The following is a 14,269-nucleotide window of genomic DNA, read 5'->3' as shown; positions in this document are numbered from 1 at the left end:
TGCAGCGGAGGCGAAGGAATTGGGAACAGGGGATGGAATTTTTGCAAGGGGGTGGGTGGATGGAGGTGTATTCTAGGTAGCTGTGGGAGTCAGTGGGCTTGAAATGGACATCAGTTTCTAGCTGGTTGCCTGAGATGGAGACAGAGAGGTCCAGGAAGGTGAGGGATGTGTTAGAGACGGCCCAGGTGAACTTGAGATTGAGGTGGAAGATGTTGGTGAAGTGGATGAACAGTTCAAGCTCCTCTTGGGAGCAAGAGGCGCCGCCGATACAGTCACAGAGGAAGAGGTGGGGTTTGGGACCAGTGTAGGTGCGAAAGAGGGAGTGTTCCACATAACCTACAAAGAGGCAGGCATAGCTTGGGCCCATGGCCACCCCCTTTGTCTGTAGGAAGTGGGAGCAATCGAAAGAGAAGTTGTTGAGGGTGAGGACGAGTTCAGCTTGGTGGAGGGGGACTGGTTGGCCCTGTGGGACAGGAAGAAGTGGAGGGCTTTAATGCCATCTGCATGAGGAATGCAGGTGTATAGGGACTGGACGTCCATGGTGAAAATGAGGTGTTGGGGGCCAGGGAATTGGAAGTTCTGGAGGTGGAGGAGGACGTGGGTGGTGTCACGGATGTAGGTGGGGAGGTCCTGGACCAACCGGGAGAAAATGGAGTCCAGATGGGTGGAGATGAGTTTGGTGGGGCAGGAGCAGGTGGAGACAATAGGTCGGCAAGGGCAGGCAGGTTTGTGGATTTTGGGAAGAAGATAGAAATGGGCGGTGCGGGGTTGGGGGACAATGAGGTTGGAGGCTGTGAGTGGGAGGTCACCTGAGGTGATGAGGTCATGGATGGTATTGGAGATGATGGTTTGGTGCTTGGGGGTGGGGTCATGATCTAGGGGGCCTATACTCTCCTCTGCACCTATCTTCTCCTCTATCCATGATAACGTAGTGTGGAGCTAGATGAACACAGCAGGCCAAGCAGCATCTCAGGAGCACAAAAGCTGACGTTTCGGGCCTAAACCCTTCATCAGAGAGGGGAATGGGGAGAGGGAACTGGAATAAACAGGGAGAGAGGGGAAGGCGGACCGAAGATAGAGAGAAAACAAGATAGGTAGAGAGGAGAGTATAGGTGCGGAGGTAGGGAGGGGATAGGTCAGTCCAGGGAAGATGGACAGGTCAAGGAGGTGGGATGAGGTGGGAGGTAGGAAATGGAGGTGCCGCTTGAGGTGGGTGGAAGTGGTGGGTGAGAGGAAGAACAGGTTAGGGAAGCAGAGACAGGCTGGCTGGTTTTGGGATGCAATAGGGGGAGGGGAAGAACTGGGCTGGTTTTGGGATGCAGTGGGAGAAGGGGAGATTTTGAAGCTTGTGAAGTCCACATTGATACCATTGGGCTGCAGGGCTCCCAAGCGGAATATGAGTTGCTGTTCTTGCAACCTTCGGGTGGCATCATTGTGGCACTGCAGGAGGCCCATGATGGACATGTCGTCTGAGGAACGGGAGGGGGAGCTGAAATGGTTCGCGATTGGGAGGTGCAGCTGTTTATTGCGAACCGAGCGGAGGTGTTCTGCAAAGCGGTGCCCAAGCCTCCGTTTGTTTTCCCCAATGTAGAGGAAGCCACACCGGGTACAATGGATACAATATACCACATTAGCAGATGTGCAGGTGAACATCTGCTTGATATGGAAGGTCATTTTGGGGCCTGGGATGGGGTGAGGGAGGAGGTGTGGGGGCAAGTGTAGCACTTCCTGCGGTTGCAGGGGAAGGTGCCGGGTGTGGTGGGGTTGGAGGGGAGTGTGGAGCGGACAAGGGAGTCACGGAGAGAGTGGTCTCTCCATAAGGCAGACAAATGTGGGGATGGAAAAATAGCTTGAGTGGTGGGGTCAGATTGTAGATGGCGGAAGTGTCAGACGATGATACGTTGTATCTGGAGGTTGGTGGGGTGGTACGTGAGAAACGAGGAGGATCCTCTGGGGGCAGTTGTGGCGGGTGCGGGGTGTGAGGGATATGTTGCGGGAAATATGGGAGACGCGGTCACGGTCATTCTCGACCACTGTGGGGGGGAAAGTTGCGGTCCTTGAAGAACGTGGACATCTGGGATGTGCAGGAGTGGAATGCCTCATCCTGGGAGCAGATGCGGCGGAGGAATTGGGAATAGGGGATGGAATTTTTGCAGGAGGGTGGGTGGGAGGAGGTGTATTCTAGATAGCTGTGGGAGTCACTGGGTTTGAAATGGACATCAGTTTCTAGCTGGTTACCTGAGATGGAGACAGAGAGGTCCAGGAAGGTGAGGGATGTGTTGGAGATGGCCCAGGTGAACTTGAGGTTGGGGTGAAAGGTGTTGGTGAAGTGGATGAACTGTTCGAGCTCCTCTGGGGAGCAAGAGGCGGCGCTGATGGTCATTAATGTAACGGAGGAAGAGGTGGGGTTTAGTGTCTGTGTAGGTGCAGAAGAGGGACTGTTCCACGTAACCTACAAAGAGGCAGGCATAGCTTGGGCCCTTGTGGGTACTCATGGCCACCCCCTTTGTAGGAAGTGGGAGGAATCAAAAGAGAAGTTGTTGAGGGTGAGGACGAGTTCAGCTCGGTGGATGAGGGTGTCGGTGGAGGGCGATTGGTCGGGCCTGCGTGACAAGAAGAAGTGGAGGGCCTTGAGGCCTTCTGCATGAGGAATACAGGTGTATAGGGACTGGATGTCCATGGTGAAAATGAGGTGTTGGGGGCCAGGGAATTGGAAGTCCTTGTTGCCGGGTGTGGTGGGTTTGGAGGAGAGTGTGGAGTGGACACCTCCTCCCTCACCCTTATCCCAGGCCCCAAAATGACCTTCCATATCAAGCAGATGTTCACCTGCACATCTGCTAATGTGGTATATTGTATCCATTTTACCCGGTGTGGCTTCCTCTACATTGGGGAAACCAAGCGGAGGCTTGGAGATCGCTTTGCAGAACACCTCCGCTCGGTTTGCAACAAATAGCTGTACCTCCCAGTCGCGAACCATTTCAGCTCTCCCTCCCATTCCTCAGACGACATGTCCATCATCGGCCTCCTGCAGTGCCACAATGATGCCACCCAAAGGTTGCAAGAACAGCAACTCATATTCCGCTTGGGAACCCTGCAGCCCATTGGTATCAATGTGGACTTCACAAGCTTCAAAATCTCCCCTTCCCCCACTGCATCCCAAAACCAAACCAGTTCTTCCCCTCCCTCCACTGCATCACAAAACCAGCCCAGCTCGTCCCCTCGCCCCACTGCATCCCAAAACCAGCCCAGCCTGTCTCTGCTTCCCTAACCTGTTCTTCCTCTCACCCATCCCTTCCTCCCACCTCAAGCCGCACCTCAATTTCCTACCTACCACCTCATCCCGCCTCCTTGACCTATCCATCTTCTCTGGACTGACCTATCCCCTCCCTACCTCCTCACCTTTACTCTCCTCTCTACCTATCTTGTTTTCTCTCTATCTTCGGTCTGCCTCCCCCTCTCTCCCTATTTATTCCAGTTCCCTCTCCCCATCCCCCTCTCTGATGAAGGCTCTCGGACCGAAACATCAGCTTTTGTGCTCCTGAGATGCTGCTTGGCCTGCTGTGTTCATCCAGCTTCACACTTCGTTATTTTAGCGGAATTTTTTATTTCCTTTTTTTTCAGCGGGAAGCTGTCGGGGGGAGGAAAGTATCAACAAATTAAATAACTTGTTATAATAACATATAAATTAATGAAGTGATTAACTAAGTAGAAATGGCTGGACAGGTAATGTGTTGCAGTCGTATGACCTGGGAGCTGGATGATCCCATTGTGAACAGTAGTGACCACATCTGCAGCAAGTGTCGGCTCCTTGAGGAACTTCGGCTCAGAGTTGACGAGCTGGAATCGGACCTTCAAATTCTGCGACACATCTGGGCGGGAAGGAACGTACCTGGACGCTTTGTTTTAGGAGGCAGCCACACCTGGTAGATTAAGTAATTCAAATTTGGTCAGTACCAGGGACAGCAAGGGATGACTGTAAGCAAGGCCGGTAGAGGGATCCTGCAGTCAGGAATGGAGGAGCCTCAGCTCTTGACCTTGTCCAACAGGTACGAAGTACTTCCTCTGTGTATGGATGAGGAAAAGGACTGTAGCGGGGATGAGCCAACTGACCACTGCACCATGGTAGGGGAAGCCATTGAAGAGGGGGAAGCAAAAAGACAAGTGGTAGTTGTAGGGGATTCTATAATTAGGGAGATAGATAGCATCCTTTGTAAGCCGGATCGAGAGTCCCGCATGGTGTGTTGCGTACCCAGCGCCAGGGTAAGGGATATTTCTGACCGGTTTGAAAGGATATTGGAGCGGGAGGGGGAGGATCCATTGGTTGTGGTCCATGCTGGACCAATCAACATAGGCAAGATTAGGAAAGAGGACCTGCTCAGAGATTATCAAGAGCTAGGAACCAAATTAAAGAACAGATCCTCAATAGTTATAATCTCCAGACTACTGTCCAAGCCACGTGCTAATTGGCATAGGGACATGAGAATAAGGCAAGTAAACACATGGATAAAAGAGTGGTGCAGCAAAGAGAGGTTCCTTTTCATGGGGCACTGGCATCAGAATTGGAACAGGAGGGATCTGTACTGTTGGGACAGTTTCCACCTAAATCGAGCTGGGACAAATGTTCTTGCGAAAAGGGTAAATAAGCTGGTCAACAGGACTTTAAACTAGAAGTTGAGGTGGGAAGGGAATGGTGAAACTTGCCCCAGTGGGAAAAAAAGTAGCAGGTTAACATCTGAAGTGGTGGGCCCAACTATGCGGAAAAATATAAAAGAAATGACAGGGAAGGAGAACTTAGGAGAGGCTATTAAAGTCTCCAGCGCAGACACAAATAGGACAGAGTGTTTGGAAAGGGCTAGCAATCAAATACTGGAAAAACGAATGAAAATGAGAAGAGGGAGGGTTAATACAGGAAATGAAGGTGTTATACCTGAATACACGCAGTATAAGGTAAATGAGCTTGTGTCGCAGATTGAAACTGGCAGGTATGACATGGTAGGCATCACCGAGCGGTGGCTGCAAGGGGATCAGGATTGGGAATTGAACATCCAAGGATCTGCATCCTATCGAAAAGGTAGGCAGGTGGGCCGAGGGGGTGGGGTTGCCTTATCAGTGAGAAATGAAATTAAATCAATAGGAAGAAATGAAGTAGGGTCAGAATGTGTAGAATCTGTGTGGGCAGAATTAAGGAACCACAAAGGTTAAAAAAAAACCATAATTGGATTGTGCACAGGCCTCCAAAAAGTAGTCAGGAGCTGGGGCGCAAGATAGACCAGGAGATAGAAAAGGTGTGTAAGAAAGGCAAAGTCGCAGTGATCATGTTGGTAGTGGATTGCAAGGAAAGGAGTTTGTGGAATGTCTACAAGATGGCTTTTTGGAGCAGCCTGTGGTGGAGCCCACAAGGGAACAGGCAATACCAGATTTCATGTTGTGCAATGAGGTGGACTTGATAAGGGAGCTAAAGGTAAAGGAACCCTGAGGAGGCAATGATCATAAGATGATAGAATTTAGTCTGCAATTTGAGAGGGAGAAGATAAAATCAGAGGTAACAGTATTACAGTTCAATAAAGGCAACTACAGAGGTATAGGGAGAAGCAGGGCAGAATTGACTGGGAGAGGAGCCTATCAGGAAAGACAGTGGAACAACAATGGCAGGAGTTTCTGTGAGGAATTCAGGAGATGCAGCAAAAATACATCCCTAGGAAAAAGAAGCACAGTACAGGGAGGATGAGGCAATCAAGGCTGACTAAGGAAGTCAGCGATAGCTTAAAGGAAAAAGAGAAAGCATATAATGTGGCGAAGGGCAGTGGAAACCAGAAGACTGGGAAGCTTACAAAGACCAACAGAGGGCAACAAAAAAAGAAATAAGGAGGGAGAAAATTAAATATGAGGGTAAACTAGCCAGTAATATAAATGAAGACTGCAGGAGTTTCTTTACATATATAAAGAGCAAAAGAGAGGCAAAAGTAGACATTGGACCACTGGAAAATGACGGTTCAGAGATAGTAGTGGGGAACAAGGAAGTGGCTGAGGAACTGAATTATTACTTCGCCTTAGTCTTCACAGTGGAAGAAATGAATAATCGCTCAAAAATTCAAGTGAGTCAGGGGACAGAGCTGAGTATGGTGGCCATCACCAAGGAAAAGGTGCTAGTAAAACTGATTGGCCTGAAGGTGGATAAATTACCTGGACCAGATGGACTACAATCCAGAGTTCTAAAGGACATAGCTGAAGAGATATAAGTGGTGAGTTTTCAGGAGTCACTAGAGTCAGGGAGTATCCCAGAGGACTGGAAAATCACTAACAGTGACACCCCTGTTTAAAAAGGGAGTAAGACAAAAGATGGAAAATTATCGACCAATTAGCCTAACTTTGGTCGTGAGTAAGATTTTGGAGCCCATTGTAAAGGATGAGACTTCTGAATATTTGGAAGTGTATGGTAAAGTAGGGCAAAGTCAACATGGTTTCATCAAAGGGATGTCATTGCCTGACAGATCTGCTGGAATTCTTTGAGGTAGTAAAGAGCAAGGTAGACCAAGGAGACCCGATAGATGTTATCTACCTGAACTTCAAGGCCTTTGACAAGGTGCCGCACAGAAGGCTGCTGAGTAAGATAAGGGCCCCTGGTGTTAGAGGCAAGATGCTAACATGGATAGAAGATTGGCTGTCTGGCAGAGAGTGGGAATAAAAGGGTGTTTCTCAGGATGGCAACCGGTGACAAGTGGTGTTCCGTGAAGGTCAGTGTTGGGACCACAACTTTTCACTTTATACATTAATGATCTAGATGAAGAACTGTGACATTCTGGCTAAGTTTGCAGATGATACAAAGATAGGTGGAGGGACAGGCAGTATTGAGGAGGCGGAAAGGCTGCAGAAGGACTTGGACAGGTTAGGATATTGGGCAAAGAAGTGGCAGATGGAGTACAGTGTGAGGTCATGCACTTTGGTAAGAAGAATAAAAGCATGAACTATTTTCTAAATGGAGAGAAAATTCATAAGTCTTTAGTGCAAAGAAACTTGGGAGTTCTAGTCCAGGATTCTCTCAAGGTAAACTTGCAGGTTGAGTCAGTTGTTAGAAAGGCAAATACAATGTTGGCATTTATTTTGAGAGGACTTGAACATAAAAGCAGGGATGTACCACTGAGACTTTATAAGGCTCTGGTCAGGCCACATTTGGAGTATTGTGTGCAGTTTTGGGCCCCATGTCTCAGGAAGGAGTTACTGGTCCTAAAGCAGGTTCAGGGGAGGTTAATGAGAATGGTCCCAGGAATGGAAAGTTTAAAATATGAGCAACGTTTGAGTATTCTACGACTATACTCATTGGACTTTAGAAGGATGAGGGGGAATCTAATTGAAAGTTACAGAATACTGAATGGCCTGGACAGAGTAGATGTTGGGAAGATGCTTCCATTGTAGGAAAGACAAGGACCCGAGGGCACATCCTTAGAGTAGAGGGAAGACCTTTTAGAATGGAGATAAGTAGAAACTTCTTCAGCCAGAGTGGTGAATTTATGGAATTCACTGCCACAGAAGGCTATGAGTACATTTAAGATTGAGATAGATAGGTTCTTGATTATCAAGGGGATCAAGGGTTACGGGGAGAATGCAGGAGAATGGGGTTGAGGAACTTCTCAGCCATGATTGAATGGCAGAGCGGACTCTTAGAACATAGAAAAGTACAGCACAGTACAGGCCCTTTGACCCACGATGGTGTGCCATGGATTAATCCTAATCCAAAAATAAAATAACCTAACCTACATTCCCCTCAATTCACTGCTGTCCATGTGCATGTCCAGCAGTTGCTTAAATGTCACTAATGACTCCGCTTCCACTACTACCACTGGCAAAGTATTCCATGCGCTCACAACTGTCTGGGTGAAGACTCGATGGGCCAAATGGCCTAATTTCTGCTCCTATGTCTTACGGTCTTAAAAGCAGTCCAGGAAAAGGTAATGATTAGTGAAATGAGGTCTTAATGAAAATTAATATACTTAATATTTTCCAACCATTCTAAAGAGTAACAGGAGCAGTTTTATGCAGTTAGGGCTCAATGGAAAATTCAGAGAATGGGATTTCAACTTCAATGTACCTAATATACCAATGCTAAATTCTGCATTTGCTCAGAAAAATCCAGTCTTTAAAATGTTAAGAAGCATTGTTATTGAGTTACAGCACAAACATGACATGGGTTCTAATCATAAAATCTCTGAATATAAAGATTGATACTGTGTGAGTACTCCAAAAAGGAGACTGGAAAAACATCTCATTGGCAATGACATTTGGCAGTGGGGCTAATTATTTTCAGGTAAGTACAGATTTAAAGAGTCAAAGACCATATAAAGATTATGCTGTTGTTGGTCAGTGATAGAATCATCATGTAAGGCCAGTAATGAATGATGTAGAAGTTGTGGAGTTCAGCTTGATTGTTTCTGAGGATCAGAAAGCAATTATATAAAATTTTCTATCAAGGAGTTAAATGGTGTATGGAAGAAACAGGAGGCTTCATGGACTGAATTTTCTTTACTTTCTTCATTAATTATATCCTAATACATCACCTCATGAATACAGAATCTTGTAACTCTTCTGAACTGAAGAAAGGACAATTACGCAAAGTTGCGTTTGGGGAGACAGTTTCCCAAAGCCATTGATTTTTTTCCCCACAAATGTAGAGAAATTATCTTTCGGTCAAGCTAATTGAACTTATGTGCATTTTACTCTGCTAATGGTGGTAAATGTAATAAAGCTATAATTGGTGGCAGTGCCTACATTACCACATCGTAAGTACTGTCCTAAACATTGAAATTTTGATATTTTGTCCTATTCGATACATTGATGTTCCTTGTGAATGGGAATGTGTTGTTGGATGTTGATTGTTGTATTCTGTACGAATGCCAGGAGAGGCAGCTCAAGAATACTCTTTAGTTATGACATACAGTCTTGAAGTTGAACCCTCCAAATTTCCACACTCAGTCTAGAAACACACTTTCAAGATGCTGAGGTTTGTTCTAAACTGGAGAATGTCTGGGTTTCATGAGAGTCTCATCACTACATTTTAAAGATTTTATAATCTGCAACTAGTATATTTTGAAATTCAATTTATAAATGTTTTACCTGATAAAAGTAATGCTGTGTTTAATTAAGGTGTGAATTTATTTCACATGCTTGAATCAAGTATTGTGTCAATTTTGATCCCCCTAGTTCCCACCCGATTGCTAATCCTGAACTAATTATCCCCTCCTGCCTATTTTGGATTATTTCAGATTTCTAGCATCCACGATATTTTGCCTGTATTCTAGCTATCTCTTATATCACTCACATCCTCCACCAAGGAATTCCAAGACTGGATTATATTCCACCGCAGGACCCTATCCTCATTTGTAGTGTTATTTTATATCTTATAACAGGAGCATCTCTCCACCGAAACAAAATTGATCAAAATTGAGAATTCATAAGAAGCATGTGATGTTTTATGGTCAGGCTTTACCTGACCTCTTTTAAGAATATTCATCAATGACAAAATGCATTCTTGTATTTATTTGATATCAGTTGTACCCCCTAAAAGACATAAAATAAATACTGAATACTTGCTTCATCCAGTAAACACCATAACCACAAGTCACTGCTGCAATGTGCTTGATGATCAGTAATGGTTGATGATGAGATTTGTGTTTTTGGGTTGCTAGTACACTCATTATTGCCAATATTTTTGTAAGATAGCCTCATATATAGACTTACGCACACGACTACTGGACACAATTCATCTAACTTCCAAAGTAAAGGTAACAAAGCTTTTAACCATTAACAGTTGTCGATGTAATATCACACGAGCTGCTACTGCTGCTCACCATACCCCTCCCCACTAAACTCTTTCACCGAATAGGAATACACCTTTAAAGTTAAATATATTACAACTGCCTGAAGTGCCAAAATGAACAAATAATGATTTACTTAGCATGATCTACAGGAATCAAATTTTCTGACCAATTCTTTTCATTTACGGTGCAAGTTATTTGAAATTATTATAAAAAAGTGCAATTTCCTTCAGCCCCTCTCGAATTTTGTTTGATTCCTGTGCAAGAATAATGAAATACCATTGTAAATGTGTCAGTTCATTACGAGGAGAGAAGAAACATATATTGCCCTAAGTAGGATATTTCTCCCTTTTTAACAAACGTAGCAAGTACCTGTATCTGCAAGTGGTCAAATTGGTGAAATGGCTCATCACCCCACACACCATCATGCTTAAAGATCATTGAACTCAGTTCAAACATTCAAGAGCATGCTATAATTATGGCAAATGCATATTTCTACTTATTTGGCATATGTTTACGGATAACACTTGGACTGATTGTGTAACTCTGCAGAATACAAATTCCTGAGCAATAGTTTCGTAGTCTTGCAACTTTAAAACGTGGTCCAATTTTGTGCATTCAAATCAATTTTTGTTTCCAAAATGATTTCCAAAAGATTGTAAATGAACCAGAGCTGCATGAATTTGATGAAATTGATGAGGACATATTGCTGCAGTGGCAATGCCAGAGCACCTAATGATGGGTTTCTTCATCTATGTTTATGTAATAGCACTGAATCTGTAAACACCCTGACTACAAACTGACCATTTACAGAATTCTCTTACAAAAGAGATTCATCAATGTCTTCAACAAAAACTCTTCTTGCTAATAATAAGTTATGATTTATGTTTCAATATGCATTTCTTCCCAATTTCCATGCTGAGTGATTTATTATTAGACACAAAGGTAATACACAAAAATTAAGCATGGAAGTAAAGCAGTTCTAGTGAGTTGACATCCTGTTTACGTAACTTCTCAGTCAATACTGTATCACACCAGCACACTATTAACTTCTACCCTCCTGTAAAAGTATGAGAATGTGGAAATCACTACCACAGCGCATTTAAGGGAAGGCAGATAAACATACGAGAGAGAAAACAATGGAAGGATATGCTGATGAAGCAAGGTGTGAGAAAGTTTGTATGGAGCTTAAAGCTGTTTCACAGAATAGACTGTTTCGATGCCACAAAGGCTATGTCTGTGTAACAATGCATCTGCAGGATTGTGCTCTCTTATTGAATCATCATGCGTCAATACAAATTCAGTTATTCTCTATCTGCCAGTATTCAAACAAAACTGGCAACATGTTCAATTGTACCAATTTACTGGCTTAACAAGTTCAGAGGGAAATGTAGGGAAGCCAGATCTCCCCACGGATTTGACAAAGCCTAGAAGGAGTGCTGTAGAAATCTGAAATTAATGTATGACCCTCAATATTTACACAGCTGTGATTTTTGTACTGGACAAAACCATCAACACAACTGGCTAACATAAAATGTGGTTGTGTGGAAATGTACCCAGGAATTTGTTAAACCAGCTCAAAACCATTGACAAGATAATCTCGTATGTTTTATTAAAGAGTGAATTCTCTCATACTTCATGGGACTAATATTTAAACTTACTTGGGAGATGATTGACAGGCTGAAAGAGGCTAGACCTTTGAATCTGAGAAACAGGTTTGGTTCATCAGTTAAAGATCCTTTGGGGAGGACATGAAGGAACCTGTCTCAAAAATTATTAAAACCAGTGCACAACCATAATTGCCAAGAGAAAAGAGGCAGAGAGGTCCAGTACCACAGCAGAAAATAAAGAGGCAAAAAGACAACAGCGGAGAAATTTATTCACACAAAATGCTGCTAGCACAGCTTTGCATTGATTGCAGTGAGGCAGATAGTACCATGAGCTGCCACCCGCTGCAGCCCACAGAGAGTTCTTCAATAATATCAACGAAGCAGCACTACATGCACAGATTCCTACTCCACTGTGTAGATTGCCAATGTGAGAGAATGCTACATGCAGACTAGCAGGTAATGAGTACCCATGAATTTGTATTGGCCCATAATAATCAGTACGAGGGTGAAACCCTGCACTTACTTCGATGCAAATCTTCTGATCAGTTCAATGAACTACTGGGTCCAATGCTGATCAGACAGAAAACTACCCACTTACCTGAATGCAACATTTCCAGCCAAAATTCCACTGCAGTATCCTGATGAATTCTCTCAGTGCGATGCAGAGAATCAGCACAGAACCAATGTCCCTTTCGATAGCACTGGCTGCTGTATTACGCTGTGTTTGAGGATCCCAAAGCTTCTCGTGTGTTAGTCAATGAGCGTATACAAACAGGTGAGTGGGTGATTGTGTAGGTTTGTAAGTGGGTAAGATAGATGGATAGGGTAGTCAGTGGGCAGGGTAATAGGTGACTCAAAGGGTAGTTGAATTGGATTGGGAGGGGATGGCAGGGGTTGTCAGGACGGGGCTAGTCAAGTTGAAAAGTTAGTGGGTGAAGGCTAATCAGGTTGAGGCAGAGATAGTTGGGTAGTGGGGATAGTTAGGTCAGCAAGGACTATAGTTTGAACAGGATATTGTCAGATGGTGAGGGCTAGTTATGGTGGATCAGAAGGTTGGGGCTATTTGAGGCAGTTTGGAGGGACAGTCCTGATGTATGGATGGATGGGATTGTGGGGATAGTGGCCAGCTGGTGGGGTCTCTCTGAGTTGCTATACAGTGTTAAAACTAAGATTTTACTCTCTACCACTTTCTGGACAGCCAGCTGGATAGATTTAGTGTCAGAGGATTTGCTTGTCAGAAGTTCAAATCTCCTGGGCAATTTCAATGGGAGTCGGCAGATTGGAACTTCAATGAGGTCCTGACTCACACCTTGGGTCATATGTTCATATCCAACAGTCCAGAGAATAGATCTGGACCACAAATACACAAATTCACTGGCAGTACATTCTATTTAGGGAGCAGAAACAGACTACTGAACCCAACAGGATTGTGCCAGAGTTTGTACTCAATTCAAGCCTCCTCCCACTTGCTTCTTGTCTTTGTTTCACTCATGAACATGCAATCTCCCTCCCAGACATCTGCTTCGGTACAATGTTACTGCTTCACAAAATATATACAATACTTTATGGATACTGCATCCAAAAATCTAAACAAATCTGGAAATGGTAAAAACCCTTTCAATATGTATCTGAAAGAGAATAAATAATTCATGACCAGATTTTTTTATAAGTAATAATAAAAATGATACTGTTTAAGACATTAATCTAAACATTACTGTTACATAAAGTGCTCAAAAAATTTCACAATCATTTCCATTTACGCTACAATCCGTGCAAATACAGTAATTATCGTTTTATGGTCATTAAGCAAATTAACAGCAGCACTGGGGGACAGATGCTGTTGTAATGGAAAGCCGAACTGAAGATCTGGTCACCAGAAACAAATGGGGAAGTCTCACTAAATCTGATCAACTCATGGGGAAAAGTTCCTAAAAATGCTGAGTTCTGGACAGCTGTAGTGAATCAAAGAGCGAGCAACATAGAATAGGAGGGAAATTGCTGCATTTTCAAGATTTACTGTCAGACACACATTCTTCAGAAGAAATCACCCTTAATGCCCGTAACATGCCCTTGCAAAGTAAAGTTTCTGTGATCATGGGTCTTACTTTACAGTCTTGGTACAAACAGCAGAAAGTGATTGTCAGGCACTATTAGTGAGATTATGGGAGGGAAGGGGTGGTGGCTTACAGAAGTGCAATTTTGTGCAAGGGTCACAAAGCTAAAGTGAGCATTGCCGCTGGAAAATGGTGCTGGGGAAGTACAAGCCACAAGATACAGATGTGTTAGTGGTGAGCAATGGAGAAGGGATGCTAATAGAGAATTGGGATGAGTTCAATTGTTCCTCTTACTGAAATTGAGTGTCAGTTGACTTTGCATGATAAGGATCAAAGAGAGTATGACTACTTGGGAAAAAAAGATAACCACAAGTAATGATTTATGGGGTGGTGGGGGGAAGAGCAAATCACTATTAATAGGAGCAGTGTCTCTATTCTGACACCTATTGCATTGAGTTATTGGCTGAGATGGGGAGTCTCAAAAGTAACACTATCTTCTACTTCATGGCCGCAATCTGGGAAGCCAGGTTCTCCTGAAGATAGTACAGCAGATACAGTTCATAATGTTCACCAGACTCTGGAACACGGATACTGTGCCGCTCCTGAGGATACACCTTGAAAGAGTTGCAAAACATTACAAATTAAAAAGTATACAGGAATCCTTCCCTAAAATTGAACAGTCATCCATTTTAAATATTTCCGTTTGTCTTAAGTTCTTCCCTGTTTAACCACTTGGGTTTTTCCACATTTTGCCTAAATTGGGTTTCTTAACTCAATGTTCCAGTAATATTAAAGC

The 14,269-nt window shown here is 44.1% G+C and overlaps 1 protein-coding gene across 2 annotated transcripts in view; it reads right to left on the bottom strand.

The window, feature by feature from the left end:
• Positions 1-11,670: 11,670 nt before the first annotated feature.
• Positions 11,671-14,269, bottom strand: part of LOC125467249 (dipeptidyl peptidase 8-like) — a 108,646-nt gene continuing 106,047 nt past the window's right edge. For both annotated transcript variants that reach the window (XM_048562833.2, XM_048562832.1), the window contains one exon: positions 11,671-14,087. In XM_048562833.2, coding sequence (XP_048418790.1) covers positions 13,971-14,087 — 117 coding nt within the window. In that variant the 3' untranslated portion in view covers positions 11,671-13,970. The remainder of the gene's footprint in view (positions 14,088-14,269) is intronic.

Source organism: Stegostoma tigrinum, chromosome 33 (assembly GCF_030684315.1).
Source record: "Stegostoma tigrinum isolate sSteTig4 chromosome 33, sSteTig4.hap1, whole genome shotgun sequence".
In the NCBI taxonomy this organism is placed as follows: domain Eukaryota; kingdom Metazoa; phylum Chordata; class Chondrichthyes; order Orectolobiformes; family Stegostomatidae; genus Stegostoma; species Stegostoma tigrinum.
The sequence above is the reverse complement of the archived record's forward strand: the minus strand, read 5'-3'. Positions and strand labels throughout refer to the sequence as shown.